General features: G+C 42.8%; 1 protein-coding gene across 1 annotated transcript in view; it reads left to right on the forward strand.

Annotated features, from left to right (window-relative positions):
- Positions 1–5,323: 5,323 nt before the first annotated feature.
- The window catches only part of CUNH8orf34 (chromosome unknown C8orf34 homolog), a 368,384-nt gene continuing 359,437 nt past the window's right edge, over positions 5,324–14,270 (forward strand). The window contains 2 exon segments of the mRNA XM_003797270.1: positions 5,324–5,489; positions 5,492–5,649. Coding sequence (XP_003797318.1) covers positions 5,324–5,489; positions 5,492–5,649 — 324 coding nt within the window.

The raw sequence follows: 14,270 nt of genomic DNA on the forward strand, positions 1-14,270 counted from the left end.
GGCTTCATTATGAGTGAGTATTAGTTGGCATTTACAGAGATGCATAGCTGAGAAATAGGTCCCATGTTGCTTACTTCTCGGTAGTTAGACTAGAGCACCAGTGCATCTTGTCCTAGGCAGAGGGCCTGATTCCCCAGGGTGCACGCCAAGTACAACTGTTTGCCTTACCACGTCATCTTTCGTTTGCTTCGTTGCTCTTATTTTCTCTTTCCTTTCAATAAATTCAGTATCATGTCACTGTACCCTGTAACAGTTTTCGTTGGTTAAGGTTTTGTCTCCTTCCTAACAAAGATTCTTAGTTATTAGGATAAACAACAAAGATACATTTTTTGGAAATTGCAAGCAAAAAGCCTAGCAGGGGTAATGGCATTTATAGATAATATCAAAGGTATCTATAGGGTCAGATAGCTGTAGGTTTCCTTTAAATGATTCATGATTCATGCAAATGAACATGTTATAGAAATGTATCAACATTAACTATTTTAGATTTCTTATCTATATCCCACATATTAAAAATTAAATATTAAAATCTAATATGTGTACTGAAACATGGAAATTAAAAATGATAGAAATGTCACCTGAGAAGGATGAATGGGAGGATTTCACAAGCTGGCAGCATCATTTGCGCTCTCTATTTAGTAGGTCCAGTAAGTTGATGTTTTCAGCACAGTTAGAATCAGTCCCAATGTGACTGATTAGCCATTCTTCAAACTCACATGAGACAATGTATTCATTTAGTATGAAGCCAGAAAATTACCCTGGTCTCTCCCCTCCCGGCTGCATCCTTTCCCGCGTCAGCACATTCCCCAATCAAGTTCGTCATCTAATGCCTTTTGGTTCGAGGGTATTCAAAGCAAAGGGAAGTGGTACTCCCAGAACCTTGGTAGGTGTTGGATAGTCAATGCACCACTGGGGTTCAAATGATAGATGCTTGCTTTTTAGTAGCTAGGACCTTGGGCAAGGTACTTACCTGCCAAGTACTTCAGTTTCCTCATCTGAAAAAATGGGGGACAGCTGTAGCACCCACTTCATGACATTGTTTGGAGGATGAACGGAATTAGGGCAGTGTAGAAAGTGCTAGACCAGTCCTTAGTACACAGTGAATGCTGTATTTGTGCTCATTTGCATTAGTTGTGAGAAGCGTTTCTAGAAGAAATGAAGAAAACTAACTCTCTGTGTTCATTCACTCCCCTTTCATGACCAGATAACTCAGATGTGCTGATTCTTGGAAAGACATTTGTCCTTGTTTGTTACAAAGTGGCAGGGTGAAAGAGATTCAGGAAGGGGACAAGTACGCTTCAGGGCTAGAAGACCAAATTTAAGAAAGATGTATACAACTTCTCCTCTTTGAGGCTTGGTGCCTGTAGCTCAGCAGCTAGGGAGCCAGCCACATACATCAGAGCTTGTGGGTTCGAATCTAGCCCTGGCCTGCCAAACAACAATGATGACTACAACCAAAAAATAGCCGGGCATTGTGGTGAACTGTGATGCCACGGCACTCTACCCAGGGCTACAACTTGAGACTCTGTCTCAAAAAAAAAAAAAAAAAAAAGAACTTCTCCTCTTTGAATTCAGTGTTTCATTAATCTCAGAGGATCACATTGTTAATATTGCCTAATTGTGTCAATTGGACTTTACCTTTGTTTTCTGAAGTCTCACCAAAATTCATTTATTTAAGGAACTGTGCAAGGTGTTTTATAAATGGTGGTGGACAAGGGCTTTAGTACAGTCTATAAATGGATTCTGTATATTTGTAAATTATGCTGACAGGTACTCTTATAACACAATGAGGTCAAAACAGTTTTACTGAAAATTGCCTTTTCCTGCTGTACCCAAGCCAAAAATGGGGAAAAGGATCATAAAGGTACCACATTATGGGTGCAGAAGAAAGTTGTTAAATTCAATCCAAGAGAACTGTTACTTTTCAGCCAGTCTTAAAGGGACTAAACCATAGAAAGTCTTAAGACATGCAGCAACAGGATCTTAAAGATGTTTATGAAGAATGCACTATATGAAAATATACTATGTTTCATGCTATAAAGTATAAGAATATTTTAAGATACAGTTCATGATTTTAGAGAGTTTGCAGTTTAAAAGAAGGACCAAAATATACATGCAGTTAACTAAATGAAACAAAACAGTATAAATGCTATGAGTCGCAGGCATAGCTGAATTGAATTGGTCTACTAGAATTTAATTCACTCAATTAACTGTAATTTATGAAGTGTTTGTTATGATCCAGGAGATGAGATATAGCTCTCCCCACAAAGGAATGCTAATATGTATAGACTCAACTCAAGACTAACTTCTAGGTGATAGGGTAGAGATGGGAATAGCTTTAGCTTTAGAGTTAGAAAAACCTGAATTAAAACCTAACCCTACCAGTGATACATTGGGTGACTTGTGCAAATAATTTATTATATCTTTAGCTTCTTCATTTCAGAAATCAGAGTGTCAAATTTGATTTCCTCTTCTGACTTAATCCTACATATAACTAATCAACACATCCGTCCTCATCTATGACTTGACTACATCCCATTCTCTTCATCCCCCATCCCAGTCCTGACACTGACCCTCGTCGTCTGTCATGGATTTTGTGACCCAAATAGTCACTTCTCATTGTCCATAAAAATGTAAGTCTATATTCTTTGAAAAGACATTGAAGACTTCCAGTGAGCTGAACTCTGCACCCATTTTCAACTTCACATGATAATAATCCTCCACAAACACTCTACACCTCTCTAACCACCAGCCTGTGGCATGCCCCTGGGCTTTTGCACATGCTATTTTTTAAATGCCAAAGCCGGAAACATTATCCCCATTCTCACCATACCCATTCCATCTAGAAAACTTTCAAATTTTAGTTTTTCTTCAACATTTTACTCAAATACCATCTCCTGTATGAAGTGTTTCTAGAGGATCCCAGGCGCAAGTAATTGTTCCATTATCAGTACATTTAAAAAATGTTTTATGTCTTTATTTAAAAAGGCAGTGTATACTTAGAGCACATTCTAAATGGCACATTCTAATGCCATTTATATACATATATATAGTCTCAGTATAAGTATAACCAGACTGAACACAGAAGTACAAAGACAAAGCCTTTCACCTCTGAATTCCCAGTCCTAACATGTCTGCCATGGGCAAACGTAAATATTTACAGTAGTCATTAAGTCGGATTTGCGGATAAGTGAAAAGAACCAATGGATGCTTTGTGGAGGAGGTGCTGTTTGATGTGGGCCTTGAAAAGCTTTGAAAATATTTCCTGCAGTTTAAACACGATTTTTGATAGTCACTGTTTAACATACATCGAGAGGCATGTTATGTTTTTATGATTCTCTCTTTAATATATATTTTGCCACATAACGCTTTGTCTCTTCTACTCAAGAACCCAGGTGCCATGCTCTGAGCACAGCGATTGTCAATTACCTAATATAAAGAAGCTTCTCTTCTAGTCTTTTAGAGGACAAAGTCTCTTGATTTGAGTAAGGTAACATTCTGATTTTCTGGTAGTATGTGCTATCAAAAATGCGAGGCTTCGTTGAGTGTTAGGACTCACATCCTAGCATTTGGGCATGCTGAGGGGGGAGGATCACTTGAGGCCAGCCTGGGCAACATAGTCAAATCCCCCTTTCTATAAATAAATAAAAAATAAAATAAAAATTGGCTAGGCGTAGCAGCCACAAGTAGGACTCACATCTTTAGTCCCAGCTACCAGGAAGGATGAGGCAGAAAAATCTCTTGAGCCCAGGAGTTTGAGGTTACAGTGAGCTAGGATGGCACCACTGCACTTTACCCGAGCAACAGAAAGAGACCGTATCTCACACAAACAAATATGCAAACAAAAGCCCCACAAACAATGAAACTAGATATTGTAGCTGGGTCATAGATGGCCTTCTCTATGGCGCTCCATCATACCTTTTAGCAAATGGCAATGTTGATATTCACTCTCTACGTGTAATTTTTCCTGAACGTCTTAAAAAGAATAAGTATACACAATAGAAAACATACGACAACCCTAGACGGTTGTTCGAGTTAATCAATCCTCCCAGCAGATCACTTGAGTCTGACTAGAAGTATTTACTTGGACAGTCCCCCCACCCCCACCCCCTAGATCACACCCATTACAGGTTATCAGGGGTGGTTAAACAACTAGCTACTCTGACGGACATCTGCCATATAAATTGTTAAATGGAATCAACATTATTTTCTGGATTATCCCATTCCTATCTTAACCATTATATGTTTTCTTATCTTCAAAACACAGAAGAAAAGCATGTAAACCAGTAAAGTAATTATGAGTTACAAAAATCCAGAATCCTGTGTACTCTGCTTTAAGGAAAACTATTTCCATCATTCTAAACATTCACATTGATTAACATAAATTTTGATTTTGGCAGCACATCATGGCTTGGAGACAGGGAAACGGTCGTAGGGACCTTGATCTCTAAACCCTCTTCAATTGGAAATCCCTGCACAACAGGAAAGGTATTGGCTAAATTTGGGAGCTCACGAAGCATCTAGAGGAAACCTCGTTAAGTGAATAGTGTAGTACTGACACGCAGCTACAGGCGTACAGATGTAATTTAAGGCGTGGGTTAGGAAGGCAAACTTGGAAGGGGAGGGCTGGATCGCTTTTCCTTTTCTCCCAAACACTGAAAGGCTGCTTCCCAAGGCTGCTTCCAGGTTTGGGGTGTCTGCGCTTCAGAGTTTTCAGCTGGGTTCTCAGCTGGCCCAGCCGCTCGGTCGACTCGCTCCCTGATTATTTCAAGGCAGGCAACTGCTTTTCCCGGCAAATCCTTAGACCCACGCACCTTCTCACGTCTCCGCCCCTCCCAGACGCCGAGTGAGTGTAGGCAGGAGCAGGAGGTGAGGTGTGCAGGAGAGGCTCCGACGATCCTCCTCGGAACTGCATTAGTCGCTGCCAAGCAGGAGCCAACAAGCACCAGATTTATGTGCACTTTCAAAGAAGCACCTTCACCATTGGCTTTTAAAGCGGCGCTGTCGCTAGGGAGCGGCTGGCCGCGCGAGCGCAGCCTCGGGGAGGCCCGGGCCGCCTGTTCCCGTAACCCGGGAGAGGGGCACACACGGGCGCGCGCTCACGGAGACACGCGCGCGCGCTCGCGCACACGGCCGCGGCGAGTTCGATCCCCGCGGCCCTGGCCCGCCCGCGGGAGCCCCTCGCGCGGCTCTGGGCGGAGCGGCACCTCCGCGGCCGGCCGCCCGCCTCCCGCTCCTGCTGCCGCGGCCGCGAGGAGGAAGGAACCCCCAACTCCTCCTGGGAGCCCGGCGCAGCGGAGCGCGGCGGCTGTGGGCGGGATGAATGAGTTCTGCCCTCGGCCCGGAGTTGCCTGAGTTGGCGGCGCTGCGCCCGGGCTCGGGGCTCCCCTCGCCCCACACGCGCGCGGCTCCCGGGTCTGCCGCCCACGCCCGCGCCCGGGGCCGAGCCGGCCGCGCCGACCGAGCCCATCTCTGCAGCTCCGGTCCCGGCGCCGTCCGCGGAAAAGGAGGCTTGTCACCCTCGGAGGCGCGCGGCCGTGCGGTCCTCCCGCACTGTCTCGGCGACCCCGGCGGCTCTCCATGGCGTCTCATCAGCAAACCCGGATCCAGGCTTACCTGGAGAAGAACAAGATCGGTCCCCTGTTTGAGGTAAGGCGCGGTGGAAGAGGGCGGTCCCGCTGTCTTTGTGGGAAGGGGTGTGGGAACAAAACCAGAGCACCCCCAGGGAAGGAGGGCTGGAGAGCTGGCGCTCGGGAGAGGGCGCCCCGTGGTTCCCGGCGTCGCCCTGTCCCGGCCAGGTGTCCTGGAACCGGGCCGAGCGGGCTCTTGGCCAGTTACCTGGGCGCGGACAGGTAAGCTCCGGAGGGCCCGGCTTCGTCCTGGCGGGGCAAGTTGGAGCCGTCGGATTGCACTGCACCTCGCGGCTGCGGGAGCCGGACCCGGCGGGCTGAGACCGGCGAGGAGCACGGATGCACACTCAGACTGCGTTCCACACACACTTTCTTTCTGGAATTCACACTATCTTGAGTGTTGGGCTTTTTTATTTTTTAATGTGGGCGGTAGTAGAGCCCTAAAATGTGGAGGAGGTGCTTGGCACTTAATACGACTAACTGGAAAAAAGCTGAACGGATAAGAGGTAGGCTTCAGCAGGTGCGGGCGTGTTGAGCGCAATGGGCGAACTGGGAGGCTGCCACCGGTTTCTGGATGCCAAGGGAGTCCTTTGCATTGCGGACCCTACCAGACTTAGGGGGAGAACGGGACGGAGAAAGGTGCTGGGAGAGCACACGCGTCTTTATGGGAAGGAGAGGTGTGGCTCTCTCGCCATCGAAGAATTGATCACAAAAATACGGTCGGAGAAAGGAGAGCGGGAGGGTAAGAGAAATGAGAAGGGAGACTGAAACCTGGCGCCGGCGAAGCGTCCCGCGGGTTGCCAGGGCGCCGAGCAGGGGTGGGGCATGCGGGCCCCAGTCTGACGCTGAGGCGGCGCGGACCTGCGCCCCCGGTCCCTTTCTCTCCAGGTCTAACAGTGCAGGGGGCCCTGACTCTGGGCAAGAGCACGTGGGAGGGTCGAGGTGGCCCCTCCGAGCCCCGCCTCTCAGGAGCAGTTGTAGGTGTTGGGCAGGTGATGGTGGTGGGGGTTGCAGTCTTGGTCTCTGAGGCGGACACGGACAGTGGAGATCGTAGAGGACCCTGCATCCTGCAGCTTCTCTGGGACTGAAGAGAAGCAAATGAGAACTGCAGAGAGAAAGAGAGAGAGAGAGAGAGAAAGAAAGAAAAGCGAGTTAATGCCCCTGCACAAACAGAGAGAGGACAAAGGCGTGGTCAGATGGGTCTCTTCTCTGAGGACGTGTTTCAGATAACATGATTTGCAAGATTTCTAAGTTTTTCTGCCCAACTTTAAGTAACATTGTATTGTCTTTTGTTTCAACCGAAGATCACCGGTACGGGGTCCCAATGTCCTACACTCATCTTGATTCTTGTTTCTACCAAAAATGTTAGCAAGGGCAGTACATTGAAGAGCAAAATAAAATCGCTGGAGCTACGGGAATTCCTATCCTTGCCTTTAGTTTTACGTACTGCCAAGACATAATCCTGTATAATTTATAATAACGCTGTGCCATGCATGTATTGATTGCATCAAAAGATTCGTAGAATAATTACATTTGCAGTGTGTATTCGCTGGCGACTCTCCTAGAATATAAAGTACAATTAGCCAGGGAGAATAAATGAATTGTTTTTAATAGATGCGGTTCTCATTTGTTAACTTACTTAAAAACTCCCGAGATTCTGTCCACGTGATTTTGATAGCGTTCTACACACAAACTTTCAAGCGCCCCCCCCCCCCCCTTTAAGGCTGGTCAGCTAGTTCAGCACGGAGGAATTTTAAATAATGGCAGCATTGCCTCATAAAAGCTTCAGCTCTCCTCACCGAAATAAATAAATAAATAAATGCCAACAACAAAATTATCTGCTTCGTATTTTATTGAATACATATTACATACATCCCCGTAAGTGGGATTGCAGGGATAAGAAGTTCATTTTTAACATTTGATGTCACTTTAAATTATTGAAGGGAGAAAAATGGATAATAAATTCTTTTTTACTAAAAGCAGGATATGACACATCCTTATGCAACAGTTTTGATTCTGGTAGAGTTTTTTTTTTTTGAGACAGAGTTTCACTTTGTCACCCTGGATAGAGTGCTGTGGTGTCACAGTTCACAGCAACCTCATACTCTTGGGCTTAAGTGATTCTCTTGCCTCAGCCTCCCAAATAGCTGGGGCTATGGCCACCTGCCACAACTCTGGTTATTTTTTAGTTGGAGTTGTCATTGTTTAGCAGGCCTGGGTTTAGCAGACCCACTCTCCTCAGTGTATGAAGCTGGCACCCTACTCACTGAGTTACGAGCGCTGAGCCTAGAGCTTGGTTTTGAGAGTAGATGTACCTTACAAAATTGGACAATTTCTCTAGCTTATGACTGATCTTACTTCCTGCCAGAAAAATCAATGCAGAAATACCACCTAGGACATTGCTGATCTCACATTCTGTTCCAAGCTCCCGGGACCTTACTCAATGGTTCTCTGTAAGAATTGATTCAGGAGGTCCGAAGAGGCACCCAGGAATCTGAATTTATTAAGAAGCAGAAATAAAAATAATTTCTATAATTTTAACTTCTCCACATTTTAAGAAACACTGGCATAAACCAAAATCTCCCTTTACCAATCATACATCAAAATAGGCAACTCTTGAGTTCTGTCATTCCTGTTTTATTGTGGTGTGTTGTGTTGAATCACTGAAGTTGGCAACGCAGGCAGGCATTCTTTTAGTTTTGAAAATAGGTAATATCTGCAAATATGTCCGGCTGGTGATTTTTTTTTTTTAACACTTGTGTAAAGCTCCACTTCTGCAGACTCTTACTTTTATTAAGAGTTTATAATCTGGCTTTTTGGGTTTTTTTTAGAGACAGAGTCTCACTTTATTGCCCTGGGTAAAGTGCCATGGCATCACAGTTCACAGCAACCTCCAACTCCTGGGCTTAGGCGATTCTCTTGCCTCAGCCTCCCGAGTAGCTGGGACTCAGGCGGCCGCCACAACGCCTGGCTACCAGCTGGGGATTTTGTTAGGAATGTTTTAAGAAAAAACTTATTGGAGTGAGATACTTTAAAGAGAGCCCATAAATGTTATTTAAAACAATAGCAAGAATAACTTCTACACTAGTATCGAGAATACTTACATCCCATTTGCACCTATAGGCTTGTTTAGTAGTTGGGTTACTTAGTTTTTGTCTTTGATTTGAGATGCTTGTAAATGTGTTGCATGCCATATATTATTAAAAAGTGATTTTAAATTGAAATTAATTTTATTTCCAGGTTATTTAGGACAATAAACTTGTTCTATCTTTATATTTGGAGATGTCATGAGGTATTACAAAACCATGCCTAAAAATCATTGCATCAAAGTCCTGGGTCATGATGTTTTAATCAAATAATATGAATATATATAAGATGAGAATGACTTACATTTTACAGAATCTTAGTAATTTTTGTAAGATGTAGTAATTTCAGTGTTCTCATTAGCTTATTTGGGGTGGCAAGCAGTGTATACCTGGGCATCAATTTATAGGAATGTTTGACAGGATATAATAAAGTAGAAACTTAACTGGCAAAGTGTAAAATGAGTCTCACCAAATAGAGTATTTTTGTAACACACATCGTCAAGATGCATGGTACAAACACAGGACTTGTCTGGAGCCCAGAGGCCAGCTTATCAACAAAGACGTTGGCAGTCAGAAATTCTGAAACCGATTATCTGGCACATAGCTGTTTATTATTATGGTATTATATTTTTCTATATTGTAATCAGTTTAACTTAGTTTCCAAAGGTTTATATGATACAGGATATCACAAAAAATCATATATAAGGTCTGACAATTAAGTTTGTGAACTCTTCCTAGGGAAAGTGCTACATACCTCATTGCTGAATGTCACTAAGGTCACCTTTGAAATACTACCCTTGGGAAACTGTGTACTGATGTCAGTGCTTAGATCACCCCTTAAAGCAATTTTGGAACTCTTTCTGAAATGGTCATCAAAGCTGTTGTCATATTACCCTTAATGTCCTAAATTCACAAAATGTCTTTCTATCAATGTTTCTTTTATTTTAAGGGAAGAAAAAAGTCATTGGGGGATAGATCAAGTGAGTAGGGAGGGTGTTTTATTATAGTTCTTTGTTTATGGGCTAAAAACTTCCTGGCAGACAGTGCTGTGTGCGCTGGTGCTTTGTTGTGATGCAAGAGCCACATTTTTCTAATGCCAAGATTTTCAGTTAAGGTGTTCTGGTTTGTCTATTGATGTCTTGGTCAATGTGGTCTACTGTACTTCTCACAGTCAGCTGACAATTTGGACACACAGTTTGACAAATTTTTGCAATGTTTTTATCAGTTCTGCTAGTTATTGGCCACCCTGACTGTTCCTCATCAGCGACACTTTTTCTTCCCTCAGAAAAATGTTTAATCCGTTTGTATACTGCTGTTTTCTTCGTGAAATTATCCCCCATAAACTGGGGCCAACACGTCCCTGATTTCACTTCCACTCTTGCCAAGTTTAACAAGGAATTTAATGTTTGCTCATTGTTCTCATTCAAGCTCTGACATGCTTGTGATGCCACATGCAGTGACAATGAACGCCTCTCAGCGAGATACTGCCACATGTCAACAGGAGCACAGTGGTGAGACTCTGATGTACCAAGGGTATGAGGTCTTACCAAGGTGTTTGTACAGTGCTACCAGTGTCTGCACACGGAAGCAACTTCACAAACTTAGTTTTCAGACTCATACTGCATATTATGTATGTATAATACAAAGAAGTATACAATTTTTAGTTTCTCCATTCTCATTAAATAAATGGAATAATTATTTGAAGATTATTGGTTGGAAGGGTTTCTAGGGCAGGCATTTATCTTAGTTCAGGCCTTATCACAGTCACAAGGGTGTGAAATACTAAACTATTAAAAAGCAGAAAAACAGGTATCTTTATGTAATTGCTATGAAATCTTTAAATCTCTGTACTGAAGATGTGGCAAACCAAATTTTCTCTACGTGTGGTCTGACCCACTCAAGGTAGAATGGAACAACTTTGTCACTTGCTTCTACACATGGTGTTCTAACTTTGCATTAACTAATCTGGCAGACATGTTATGAGGCGAACTCCTATCGATCTGTGGTCAACTGTAAGTCCGTATCACTTACACGATTTGCTGCCACACAACTCACTTTTCTCTGGTAGGCATTTTAAAGCCATGTATGCAACCCTGAACTCGTTTGCCTCTATCCCTCGGCAAGCCCATCATTTTACATGACTCACCTCCCTGCATTATGTCTGAGAAAGTCCCTCTGTCCTGATCAGAGCTCACAGCATATGTGGAGGCCTCCTTCAGCTGTTCCTACTCTCATGAGGGTCACCGTCTTGGGCTATGTGTTGTTCTTATTCAATACCTTCTAATTTCAAGATTGTTCTTTTTTAAGCACCAAAGGAGGAAAGAAAAACTTCATCTTGCTTTGCCTCACTCCTTTTAATAAAAAGATTTGTTATGTAAAATTTGGATTAGGTCCAAAGGTCACACTTAAGGACCAGGAGAGGCCACAGGTTTCCCCATGGGTTCCCAACTTCTGGGTGGGATTAGGGGGAGGAAGGATATTAGTTACTTCTCTATGGCCAGAAGTGGAATTACTTTCCCTCTCCCCCATATATTTTAATATTTAAAAATAATTTGTCTTTAAAGAAGATCTTTTTCTTTTTGAGACAGAGCCTCAAGCTGTTGCCCTGGGTAGAGTGCCATGGCATCACAGCTCACAGCAACCTCCAACTCCTGGGCTCAAGCGAGTATCCTGCCTCAGCCTCCCAAGTAGCTGGGACCACAGGCACCCGCCACAACGCCCAGCTATTTTTTTTTTTTTGGTTGCAACCATCATTGTTGTTTGGTGGCCCGAGCTGGATTCGAACCTGCCACCTTAGGTATATGTGGCTGGCGCCTTAGCCACTTGAGCCACAGGCGCCGAGCTACCTTTAAAGAAGATTAAAGTATCACTTTCATAAAAAGATAATGTAAATGCTTTTATGGGAGAAGCAATAAAGTATAAGTTTGGCACTTACGTTCAACTTAACTACTTGTAAGTATGTTTCTAGAGTAATCATCATCTGGTCATTTTCTTTGCTTGAAGTTATGAAGACTTTTCCTGTATTCAAACTTGTGTTCATCTCAGAGCATTTAGAATAGTAGACAAAGAAATCAGTTCTTTTTTTTTTTGAGACAGAGTCTCACTAAGTCGCCCTAGGTAGAGTGCCATGGCGTCAGAGCTCACAGCAACCTCAAACTCTTGGGCTTAAGTGATTGTCTTGCCTTAGCCTCCAGATCCAGAGTAGCATGAACTACAGGCACCCACCACAACACCTGGCCACCTGGCTATTTTTTGGTTGCAGTTGTCATTGCTGTTTTGCAGGCCTGGGCTGGTCTTGAACCCACAAGCCTCAGTGTATGTGGCTGGTATCCTCACTGAGCTATGGGTGCAGAACCAGAAATCAGTTCTTTTTAATAGAATTTTACTTAGAATCCAAGTTAAGTATTATCATTGACTTCTGAATACTTTTTTAAAAATGCTGTTTCCATTAATGTTTCAGATTATTAATTTTTCATTTTTGCCTTAATATATTTTATTTTCACATAGCTTTTAAATAACTCAGTAAAATGACTCAAATTAAAGTCAATAAGTAACTCACTATATAACTTTAGAAATATTAATTAAAAAATGTAAGTATACCAAAATGAAAGAAGACATAATTATTAGTGTTCTAGGGTCTCTTTCAAGAGAATGTGATCAATGGAAATAGGAGACTACAGAAATAATCTAGACCTTGTTCCCTTAATAATTCAATTAAATTATTCATCTTAAAAGCTGTGACCCATGCAAAAACCATGTGAAGAGAGCAGCTAAGACCCATGCAATGAGGACAGCTAAGTGAGACAATTGGCTTGGGATGTATTATGACAAGATTGAAGAAGAGGGCTCAGTGGGCAGTGGCCTGGCAGGCTCAGAAGATTTGCTACATGTGAGATGGTGGTAGGGTGTTGAGAAAATATGTAAATATATAGAAGAATCATACAAGCCAGCTTTCTCAGTGATGGAGGAAGGAACTGTAAAAATCATAAGCAAAAAAGCTAGCATGAACCTTATTGTGTTGGATTAAAATTGGAGATGTTGGTGTGATCTTACGAGTTTCAATGATAGAAATAGGCGTAGGTGTAATAGAACTATAGGTTGTATGTATTTACATATTCTGAAGTACATGCATCTGCGTTCATCTTCTCTGTTGGGGGGTGCTGGGAATAGCAACATCCCAGTAGCAAGGAGCATACTTAGTATCCAGATTTTGGCTTTTACATGCCATTCTCTGTTAAGTGGAAACAGGTGTCTTTGGAGAAATAGTTGATTCCAAATTTGGGCTAAGAAAATACAAGATGAACCTGGAGCATCTTATGTCAGAAAATACAGAGATGCTTGAAGAATGACTGGGATGTATCATAGGACACAGAAGCCAGATTGAAGTGGCTCCTACCCCTGAGACAACCTGATGATCAAAATAAAGAATGACAGTAACAGAATTTACTGAATAAAACAGGAATATTTTATTCCACAAAGATATAATGGAATGTGAAAGCTTTACCTTATAGTAGAATGCTAACTAATGAAAGTAAAAGGATGATGGAATTAGGAAATCATTACTTGGCAACCAGCTGAGAGGTAATTCAGGCAAGAAATATTAATCCTTGCTAAAACTAATGGGCAAAAGTTGGATGAACAATGAGCTCTTACGTAATCTGCATATATCCTCCCACAAAATAATTACAAAGAGAAAAAGTAACTTAAAGGAAGCTGGCAAACACTGCTTTGCTCAAGTGATGGGATAAAGCATTATCGTGTGCCCCTGATAGGATGCAATTAAAACAACACAGCATTGCTTCTGTGATATTCCTGCCAATCAGGTATAACCTGAACCAAATAATAAGAAAACTTCTAATACCTGATATGCTTTGGATGCTTGGCTCCTTTAAATCTCAGGTTGAAATTCCTTCCCCAGTGGTGGATGTATGGCCTGATGGTGTTGGGGGTGGTGGTCATGAGAATGGATCTCTCATGAATGGTTTGATGCCCTCCTTGTGATAATGAGTGAGTTGTCCCTTCATTATTTGGTTTGATGCCCACTTTGTGATAATGAGTGGGTTGTCCCTTTATTATTTATGATTGTTATGAAGAGCTTAACACCACCTCTATGCTCTCTTGTTCTTTCTCTTGCCATGTGATGTGCCTGGTCACCTTTTGCTTTCTGCCTTGATTACAAACTCCCCAAAGCCCTCACCAGAAGCAGAAGCTGGTGCAATGCTTCTTGTACAGCCTGCAGAACTAAGAGCCAAATAAACCTCTTTATTAATTACTCAGTTCTCATGTGTTCCTTTATAGCAATGTGAAACCAACTAACACAAAACCTAGCAGGGAATTCTACAAAGAAACTTTCCTGGACTCTTCAAAAATGTTATGGTCATGAGATCAAGAGGCCTCAAGAAAGAAAGGGCAAGGAAGCTAAGGGCCAAACATGGTTCTAGATTTAACTTCTGCCGTCAAAGACGTTACTGGGAAAGTTGACAAAGGGGGCCTGTAGGTGAAGGGAATATGGGGTTCCTTGGGTTGTTCGTTTAGTTTTGGCAACTTTCTTTTT

The sequence above is a fragment of the Otolemur garnettii genome, unplaced genomic scaffold, assembly GCF_000181295.1.
Source record: "Otolemur garnettii isolate 467f Iridium unplaced genomic scaffold, OtoGar3 scaffold00113, whole genome shotgun sequence".
Lineage (NCBI taxonomy): Eukaryota > Metazoa > Chordata > Mammalia > Primates > Galagidae > Otolemur > Otolemur garnettii.